This window comes from Tachysurus vachellii, chromosome 2 (assembly GCF_030014155.1).
Source record: "Tachysurus vachellii isolate PV-2020 chromosome 2, HZAU_Pvac_v1, whole genome shotgun sequence".
Classification (NCBI taxonomy): domain Eukaryota; kingdom Metazoa; phylum Chordata; class Actinopteri; order Siluriformes; family Bagridae; genus Tachysurus; species Tachysurus vachellii.
Window position 1 is genome coordinate 23,800,178 of NC_083461.1, and position 10,815 is coordinate 23,810,992.

The window sequence follows — 10,815 nt, forward strand, 5'->3', positions numbered from 1 at the left end:
GTGTCACCTACTCTCTCTCTCTCTCTCTCTCTCTCTCTCTCTCTCTCTCTCTCTCTCTCTCTACCCTACTCTTGCTGTGAGGACATAAGTGCCCGCAGACGCAATTCTCTCTGGAGCCCCCCTCCATCTCGCTCCCTTCCACTCCATCTAACTCTCTCCATCTCTCTCTCTCTCTCTCTCTCTCTCTCTCTCTCTCTCTCTCTCTCTCTGTCTCTACCCTTCTTTACCCAGCTATCCACCCTCTATCTTACAAACATACCATCCATTGTCAGCAAACAGAAAAAGCAAGATAAAACTCCTGTGTTCTGTGAAGAGCAATGACTTTAGCATCACATTCCATGATGTGTTGATGTGCATAAATCGATATTTGGTGAGTTGGTTTTAACTTCATTTTTATTTTATCGCTGTCATCAAAGGAGTGTGTAGAATTTTGTATCATATCATCAGAGAAAACTAAAAGTGGAGACACAAAAGCAGAAAGAATTTAAAGAAGACCTTGAACCTGGGTTACTGACCATAATTCTACAATATCATGCACACCCTTATTTACAGTTTGTGTTTATTCTCATAAATATTATTTACACTGTTAAAAATGCATTATATTCTGTGTATTTTAAAACATGCATTTCAATCAGATAGATTAATACATTACAAAAATTTTTTCAGAGTTCTAAAATCTCCTTAAATAATGAGCCAACTCTAACCTTTTTGTTTTTTTGATAGTATTTGATCTGTGAATGCATTTTCGCATTATACTTATATTTATGCTCTTGTATGTTGCAGAGCACTACATTTGTGCCCTACATTGGCACTTTGTCTTTCTAACGTGTTCGTGTTTGCACTGTGTATAACTGTAAAACACTAGAGGATTCTTTCTGTTCATGTAACACACTCCAGTTTTTGCTGTCAGGATGATGCTAATTCTTTTTAATGCCAAATTGCGTAGATTTATACCTGTGTATACTCTCTCTCTCTCTCTCCCCCTAGAGTTGCTTCCATGTTTATCTCTGTTCCTTTCTCGATTGAAAAGCCTAGCGGATGATGTATGAGAAGTTAACAATGCTGAATTTACAAAGTAGTTCTAACTGGAACATGCCTAATGACTGGTACCATCAGACTGGTACCAACACCGCTGCCAGCCATCATAGCACAGGTAAATTTATTTACCATATTTGAGTCTGAACATATTTTATCATCTGGGTATCTATTATGTTTTGGTTCAGTTCTTCTTAATAGTAGCAGAAGTACATACAGGTACTGTACAAATACAGCGTCCAGTGTATAGTATCTATGAAGCTTCTTAAATGATCTGAATTGAACCTGAAAGGTATGTTTTATTATATTTAAGGCATTTATCACCTTAAATTATATAATACTAATTTGAGATTGTCCTACTAATTTGTGCATATTAATTATTCTGCATCATTTTATTTGATTCACTGGGCTATCAGTTTAAAAACCAAAGCTCTTGATTGTAGTGTCTGATGGCTGCATGCTGGACACAGACCCCAGGATGGGGACGGGAGGAGGAAGAGTGCAGATGGAGAGGGACGATGGTGAAGAATCACAGCTGCGGCTGCAGCTGAAGAGGAAACTGCAGAGGAACAGGACCAGCTTTACTCAGGAGCAGATTGAGGCCCTGGAGAAAGGTACCAGTCTATGATTTCGGGCTATCAATGTGGATTTTGCTGTAGATATACTGTGGATCCTGAGGACTGTGCATCCTGTGGATCCTGAGTAAGTGTAGTTTTACTTATTTTAATACACATATATTATTCTCATCTAAATGATTAGTATAGACAAAACCCGGATCTATAGAAGTATTTTATTGATATTTGGAGGTGTGTTTCTGCCTTTATAATAGGAGTAATAAGAGAGAGGTTATCCTAAAGAGATGGCTTCCACATTGGTGTGGTGTACTGCAATGAAAGGTCAGGTTACTGGGAATTAGGCAATATGATCCAGACTTCTGCTTAAGGGCATACAAGGCCCATGTGCTTAGGGATTTTGCAGTTTCCTAAACTGCTAGATTCCAGTTGGCAATTAAGGCTAAAGGATCAGACACACAGGCACACAGTTGAAACCAGATATTTACATACACTTCAGAAAAAACCACAAAAACCTTTATTTCTTTACTGTCATACATTAAATCAGAGTAAAGAAGGCCTACACACCTGACCCAGTTACACCAGTTCTGTCAAGCGGAGTGGGCCAAAATTCCAGCAAACTATTGTAGAAAGCTTGTGGAAGGATACCCAAAACGTTTGGCCCAAGTGAAACAGTTTCGGGGCAATTCCACCAAATACTAAGGAAGTGTATGTACTGTATACTTCTGACTTTGATGAAAGTGATAATAAAAATACATAAAAGTTCTCCCTCGCTTGATTCTGACATTTAACAAATGCAAAAAATATGTTAATATTCATTGATTTAAAACAGAAAAAGTTTACTCTGATTTAATGTATGACAGTAAAGAAATAAAAGTTTTTGTGTTTTTTTCTGAAGTGTATGTAAATATCTGGTTTCAACCGTAGATGTCCTGACTGAGGGTGCCAGATGTTGTCATCCCGAAGTGTTTCACTAATTACTATTGAAAACAGCAGTGAAAACCAGGCTCTTGTTGGCTGTTTTGTGATCAAAAACAGGGTTCTATAGCCATGTTGCTAAATAATAGAGGAGAAACAACAGACTGAGAGCCACAATTGGCATTGAGTTGACTTGGCACTAGTGACAAGCTCTACTTGTGCCTCTCAAAACATCTCCAGTATCCGGTGCAGGCCAGATATGAATGGGCTCATTTGAGGAAATTTGGTCAAGGGTGGTACTGCTTTTCCATATTCCACAATATGGCTGAAATAGCTCACTGTCATTCTCTTGGCTGGACAGATTAGCATGATCAAGCATTAATATCACCGCTGCAAATCAAACTTCTTCTGTTAGGCCTGTCTACATTACCTGCAATGTTTGGGTTCCTGTCACTGGGGTAAGGGCATGCTCAAGTCCATGGTGTTTGGGGTCCAACCCTTGTCTTTTAATCCACTTTTCAAATACATTTGAAACTCCAGGATGTATAGAGCATTTACCAATCCTAGCATCCTCAAAAGATCCTACCAATGCACATGGCAATCTGGATGAATATTAATCAGAAGCATAACTAATATACACCACACTTTATGGGGTAAAGAATTGGCTACCATTTTAAGTGAATCTAGCCACATGGTGTTCACTGTCAGACCCAGTTATGTCACATGAACAAAAAATAGCTGCTTCCTAGTGAGAGTACAGAGAAACCAAGCCAAACAGTGTAATATTCTGGATCCAAATATAACAATATTCTAATACCAGTCACCATCACGAGTAACTACCATGATTCATGAGAACATCTGTGGTGTTAGGAAGAGGCTGAAGAGCAGGAATTTGATTGGATTAACACTTGGAGCAGCAATGATGCAACAGTGGTGTCTTTGGAAGACGGCCAATGAGTGATGTTTTCAGCAGTGGAAACAAGGGTCTTGTTGTGCCATAGTGCTGTGGTACAGGTGCTATGCATAAAAATGAATTTGATTTTTGATTTTCATTGCACTCAGGCCACAATCTAGAGGACATACTGTTTAGAACTGTTTAGAACTATATGATCCAGTATCAACTAATGTTTGATTTTAGCAAAGTTTCATCAAATTCTGGCAAAATGCAGTTCTGAGTTTAAACACTGGGTGTCACTGTCATGTAAAAACATTCATTTTAAAAGCCTATGTTAACAAGCTTGGATAGAGAAGAGTTTTATTGTCATTTCAATTGTCATTACACTGCAAAACTAAACAATGATCCTCCAGGAACCTGGTGCTACATAAAACAACAAGGAACTAGGGACTGAGTACAATCACACTGTCCATATGAAGTGTTTGTGTTTCTTGGTACAGCAGGAATCTCAGGGAGTTTTTCCTTGTCGCCGTCACCTCCGGCTTGCGCATTAGAGATAGGGATATATATATATATATATATATATATATATATATATATATATATATATATATATATATATATATATATATACATAGTATTTATAAATTAATATTAAACTCTAAATGTGTGTGTATATATATATATATATATATATATATATATATATATATATATATATATATATTTTTTTTTTTTTTCTCTTCTGTTTCTATACTTCTGTAAAGCTGCTTTGAGACAATGTGAATTGTTAAAAGCGCTATACAAATAAATTGAATTTGAATTTAAATACAAACTAGAAACTATAACATCTCAGACCCCAGGAATGTTTTTCTCATCGAATCTACCCAATTTACTTTAGACTGAAACTTACTTTAGACTGCTTCTTTAATTTGGCAAGAATCACTTGTTCTAATAACTTGTTCTTGAAAAAAATTACAAATAAATGCCTGACTGTTTTTAGAAGAAACATTGTCATAATATATAAGAACCTCAGCAGAGTAGATTACATCACTGGGAGGAGATTACATGCAGCTTTGTATGGGCAGGGCACCAAGGCACAGCAGCTATATGTATAGCTCTATAATGTGTTCATGTAGTCTAATGTGTACAGACAAGAAGTCTCTTTGACTTTGTTGGAAGATCATGGCATGTTTGCACATGTGCACAAGGAGGTGTTTCACAGGTGTACCAGGTGTTTCACATCCCTGAGGTAATATCCAGCCAAATCACATTTGTCTATTATATGAGATGTAGTTAGGGTGTCCTGTGACCTTTTTAACCTGCATATAAGTTCATATGCATAATGGAAGAAAACTTTCCTACGCTTGCTCCAGATAAAAGGTAAAGGTAAAATCCTTGATAGATTAACAGGCAGAACCCAAAGCACATCAAATAGCAATAAACGATGAGGGAATCCGAGAAGTCTGTAAGGGGCGGTCTGATCTGGTGTGTTTTAAGCGCCTTTCTAAATGGATAGGGCGACATCTAGTGACGGTAAAGAGAGTTAATGCGAGTAAGATCAATTAGAATTAGCCAATTGGAGGAGGCAAATATGACCTTCTCATGTGCATCCTCTACAATCTTCAGCCCTTCTTAGGTTGAATAAAGTTGTAATAAAGTTCTTACTGGTTCTAAGAAGTTTGGTTCCTTGCTTATCCTCAAACATGCTTAAGATATTTATTCATCATTCATTCATTCATTCATCTTCTACCGCTTATCCGAACTACCTCGGGTCACGGGGAGCCTCAGGCGTCAGGCGTCATTGGGCATCAAGACAGGATACACCCTGGACGGAGTGCCAACCCATCGCAGGGCACACACACACACACTCATTCACTCACGCAATCACACACTACGGACAATTTTCCAATGATGCCAATCAACCTACCATGCATGTCTTTGGACCGGGGGAGGAAACCGGAGTACCCGGAGGAAACACCCGGGGCACGGGGAGAACATGCAAACTCCACACACACAAGGTGGAGGCGGGAATCGAACCCCAACCTTGGAGGTGTGAGGCGAACGTGCTAACCACTAAGCCACCGTGCCCCCATGCTTAAGATATTGATCAGGATATTAGCATGTAGTAACTGGAAAAGCTCATGTAATACTCACTTGTTGGAAAGTCATCAGAAGGAAGATGGTTGATATGTAATTATAATCCAGCATAACATTATAAAACTAGCTTTTGGACATGGAGCTAAGGATCTTCAGCTTTCTTGTACAGCTTTTTCATCAGTTTTGTCCAGAAGTGTCCTCAGCAACCTTGTAGGGAAACATGAAACGTTTTCACAGATACCTGACATGTGTATCTCACAAATTTGGGAATATGTCCTTCTGACAGTTTGATTTCTCACTTAGGTTTAGAAATATGACGTGTCCGTTTCTATTTATTAATTGTTAATGGATACATGATTTATTAATTTTAAGATAAAATCAAGTTAATGTGATTTCTGTATCTTTCTGTATCTGTTTTCATCAGAGCTTACAATGAAATCTTATAATAGGTGAATATTATTTGGAAAATCAGATCAGCATCACAGTGTAAAAGATGCATTATGCGTAAATAATGTGTGTAAGAGATAATAAAAAAATGTCTATGCATTAATGCCAATAGATAAACACGATATTTGGGATTAGGCTGTATATTGTGTGTTATTCTGTTATTTTTTTCTTCTACAGAATTTGAGAGGACACACTACCCTGATGTCTTTGCACGGGAACGTCTAGCAAATAAAATAGACCTCCCAGAAGCACGGATCCAAGTATGAACTTCCATCCTTGCGTTAATTCTGGTGTTTTTTTTTTGGCATGGTAATGAAATCAGGCTTAAAACTAGAACGACTTTTATTTCAGGCTTTATGTAGGATAATTCAATTCCGTGCATGTAGTATGTATTGAGATCATTGGGGTCTCTCTTCCCTCAATCATGGACACTTACATCACACTCTGCATCCGCAAAGCCAGCAGCATTGTGGATGACCCCACACACCCCTCACACACACTCTTCACCTTCCTTTTGTCTGGAAAAAGGTACCGAACCATTCGGGCCCTCACAACCAGTCTGTGTAACAGTTTCTTCCCACAAGCCCTCAGACTTCTCAATAACTGAACTGAACTGTACTGAGCACAACATACACATGCACATCATCTGTATGGACTGCACAGACCTACACAAAACACACACACTGACACATCAAACTGTTTACATGCTGCTTACATCCATCAAACTGTTTACATGCTGTTTTGAACACTTTTTTGCTCTTTTGCACAAACTGTCCAACATTTCAGCTGTTTTGCACATAATGAACAATATCTCAGTCATTTTGCACATATTATACAATATTTCAGTCATTTGCTGTTTTTGCACAATTCTATATATTATCTCAAGGACCTGCTGCTAAGAAACTGTGTTCATTCAAGTATTACTGCACAAAATATTGTTTGGACACTCAGTATTCACATACAGTATTTACACTGGTTGGTCGGTGCTGTTTCTGTTTACTGTTTATTGTCTTTTGTGTATTGTATTTTTTGTACTTTTTGTATTGTCTTGTAAATTTTTGTCTGCACTGTCTTTTGTCCTGGACTGTCTTGTCTGTCTTGTTTGTCTTGTCCTGCACTGTTTGCACCAGGTTGCACAGCTGCACTTTATGTGGCTAAGACTACTTACAAGTCCTTAGCTCTGTCTTTGTTTTATGTAGCACCACAATCCTGGCTGCAACAGCTATATATGGTTGTAATGACAATAAAAGCTTCTTGATATGACTTGACTTGACTTGATGTACCACATTTAGAAGACACGATAGCTCGTAAGTCTCATCTTATACTGTGTGATTGACTGACAGGTGTGGTTCTCCAATCGAAGAGCCAAATGGAGACGAGAAGAGAAGCTGCGCAACCAGAGGAAATCTGGAGGAGGAACTTCATGCACCCAAACACACACTCCTCTTAGCACTTCCTTTAACGCAGCCTTGTATCAGCAGCACAGCAACAGTGCAGGTGTGTATTCTTACAACCATAATTAATTACTCCATGGTGCATGTAGGCATGTAGTAGGAAGGATGAGTGCACAAATATTTTCAATGAAACACTAAATCAGTACGTTTTAATAAGTAGTTTAGCACTGTTTATGATGTCCACCTTTACAGATGCAAAATTATGCTTGGTCTAATGTTTAAAAATGTTGTGTGTGTATGTGTGTTATGGTTAGGCACCATGATCAATCAAAGTGAGACAACTCTCCCTAGTTACAGTTCCCTATCTGTCTATTCTGGAGTACAGGTAACTTTCGTTTTATTTCTATAATGTTTTCTTAGTGTACAGATTTTTTCACCTATTATATTATTCATAACACATTCAAACATATCAAATGCCAATAATTAGTCAAAAGGAAACGTAAGGAAGGATGTGTGTTTACACTGTCACTGAATATTCAACATATTCTACAAATATTGGATATACTGTATGTTTGTTCAATCTTTTTTTTGTTGAGAAAAATAGCTAATGCTGCTTTCTTGTGGACCCAAAAGACTCCAGACACCAAACGATAAATGATAAACAAATAATAAGTTCCTTTTTCGAAATTAATCTTGTTCATAAAAACATTTTTTTCTCTACCCCACTTTCCTTTCCTTAATATTCACTCCGGTTATGTTTTACCGTGAATTTCTGTTTTATGGCATGAATTTGAATGGTTTGGTCAGTCGGCCCCCTCGTACCCTTGCATGCTGCCCCCTTCCCCTTCTGCCCCACAATCCTTTGAGCCTTCTTCTTACCCCTCCCCCCACCTCCCAGGCCCGCCACCCGGAAACACCAGCACAGGTAAGACCCGCCCACTTTTAAATATGGCTGTCAATAACAATATTAAATTGTTTCCTTTGTTTCAATGTTAAAAATTAAAATTCTGAACATTTCTTTTAAAAGTGGAACAACATTCAAACCAATTCCAAAATTATTTGATTTGATTACTGTAATTAACGTGGCAAACCATATTATGTCATACATAATGCCCCTTTCAAAAGTATTGGAATATGAAGGCCATTACGTTTTGCTAGACATTTGGGTTTCACATCTAAATATGACATAGATCCAAATTCCAGCTTTCATTTCTCGATATTTACATTTAGCTTTGTTAAACAACTTGGAACATTGCACCCTTGGTGAAAGATCACCTGTTTTTTTTATTGCTCAAAAGTATTAGCACAGATCATTTTTCTTAGTTTTAGGGAGCTTCTGTGATGAGTGCTTCTCATCTTAGTTAAGGTCTGGTGATTGACTTGACCAGTCTCAAACATTCAAGCATTTGCAGTCCTTGGTTGTATCGGCAGTATTTTTGAATCATTGTCTAGCTGAAAATAATAAAGTTTCTCTAAAGTAGACTGGATTCATTTCTCAATAAGTCCACAGACAGAATGAACATCTTATGAGTTCAATCCTACGATTAGTGAGTCTGTTCCAGAAGCAGCCATGTAAGCCCAAGCCATGACACTACCACCACCATGCTTCACTGATGAGCTTGTATGTTTGGGATCAGGCTCAAATCATTTTTGGCCTTTTCATCTTGTTTTGCAAAGGTTCATCTTGGTCCAGATTTTATGTGGCTCAAAACTGTACTTCTTTGTGAATTCCATTCTCGTTTTCTCTTTCATACTGCTGATGAGAGCTTTGCATCTTGTGTTATTCTCTATATTTCTGCTAAGAAATTCTTCTTGGAACAATGAACTATGATACTCCTGCCATGTGGAGATTGTTGGTGATGTCTCAGTTTCTTTCTTGTCCTGTTCAGTGTCAGTGTGTGTTCAGTACACCAGTGGTTTCTTTTTCTCCAAATTCTTCTGCTTGCTATGTCCAGTGCTTGTTTAATGGCTCAATGCCTCCCTCTTGTCTCAGCTTCAAAATGGCTCTCTTTTCTCCCATAGATATCGTTTTGATATATTACTGAAGCTAAGAGTGCTCCTTACTATTTTAACAGTTTCTTTAAGCTGTGCATTTTCTTGCTGCGAGTTTTCAGTCATCGTTCTGTGTCTCCAGTACGTTTTCTTAATCCTGGTTGCCATAGTAATATAGCATGGCATAGTGACTGGAGCAAATAACATTTCACTTGACAACAAATTAGTTTTCTTGCCTCAAAAATGAAAGTTTTTGGACAGAGATTTAGTGTTTGTATCTAAAATTCAGCAGTGTGTATCTGCATAATAGCATACGAGAAGAAGGAGAAGTGTTGTGTGCTTCCTCCTAGCTCTGTCTGGCCGTCGCTGCACCGAGTCTCCCCATATTTGCATTAGGTTAATCTGAAGTGGTCACTCAGTGGTTAAGGTGTTGAACTACTGATCAGAAGGTCGGATGCTAGGGCCACCAACTGGGCAGCTACTCCTGGGCCCCTGAGCAAGGCCCGTAACCCTTAATTGCTCTGGATAAATGTTTCTGCCAAGTGACGAAAATGTAAACTTTTCATTTCTCGGCAGCTGGCCGAGAGGATATTTTTATCAGTAAATGAACTCAGTAAGTAATACTATGGTAATACAGGTCAAATGTGTTTTTGTAGTACTGTGTGTTGTACCGTGAAAGATTTAGCTCCGTTTCACGTGGAAGACGTTCAGTTCTCTGCTGGAAAGCTGATCCTATATTAACACGGGTTAAGCTTCTTGCCTTATCGTAAGCTTTTTTTCACTTTTCGTTTTTATCCGCCATGTCAATGTTTCAATCGCTTTCTGCTAATGTCAGACATGCGCACTGAACACACTCTCCACCGCATATTGACAAGACACGCCCCTTTGTGCTAATTGGCTACACGTGTGTTTTGTTTGTCAGCCCGACTCAGTTTTCTGAAGCATTTCTCATACATCGTGCACCCCACCTTTAATGAAAATGATCCTCTCACATCACTTTATGGTTTTTAATGCCATGGTGAATTTGTATGAGACTATGGTGATATACCAAAATACCAAACAGCACGCTTATACAGTAAATCATATTATATGGTTCAACCCAATTTGCAGTATTAAAGTAAATGCAATTATATATACCTGTATTTGTTTGGGCAATACGAGAAGTAGCCCGGGCATTTCGATAAAAACTGATTAGCGGTAATTCGTTGCTCTGTGTATTATAGGCTTGATCTCTCCTGGCATTTCAGTACCTGTCCAAGTCCCAGGAAATGAGCAGAACATGGGCCAGAACTTGGGCCAGTACTGGGCCCGACTGCAATGAGGAAAACGCGATGTGATGAAATAATGGAACAAAGGCTTGAAGAGAAAGGTCAACTCGTCCATGCTGAAAACTCACTACAGAGTTCACATTCATGACATAACATTCAAGATTAAAGTGTAGGAACTTTGTTTTGTTAACTAT

At 38.4% G+C, this 10,815-nt stretch overlaps 1 protein-coding gene across 3 annotated transcripts in view; it reads left to right on the forward strand.

The window, feature by feature from the left end:
• Positions 1-10,815, forward strand: part of LOC132841557 (paired box protein Pax-6-like) — an 11,784-nt gene continuing 969 nt past the window's right edge. The window contains exons 1-8 of one of the 3 annotated variants that reach the window (XM_060863915.1): positions 1-370; positions 988-1,153; positions 1,479-1,649; positions 6,145-6,227; positions 7,311-7,464; positions 7,676-7,746; positions 8,169-8,286; positions 10,577-10,815. The exon at positions 10,577-10,815 is cut by the window's right edge and continues 969 nt beyond it. In XM_060863915.1, coding sequence (XP_060719898.1) covers positions 1,039-1,153; positions 1,479-1,649; positions 6,145-6,227; positions 7,311-7,464; positions 7,676-7,746; positions 8,169-8,286; positions 10,577-10,674 — 810 coding nt within the window. In that variant the 5' untranslated portion in view covers positions 1-370; positions 988-1,038 and the 3' untranslated portion in view covers positions 10,675-10,815. The remainder of the gene's footprint in view (positions 371-987; positions 1,154-1,478; positions 1,650-6,144; positions 6,228-7,310; positions 7,465-7,675; positions 7,747-8,168; positions 8,287-10,576) is intronic. The other 2 variants (XM_060863917.1, XM_060863918.1) reach the window with 2 other exon arrangements.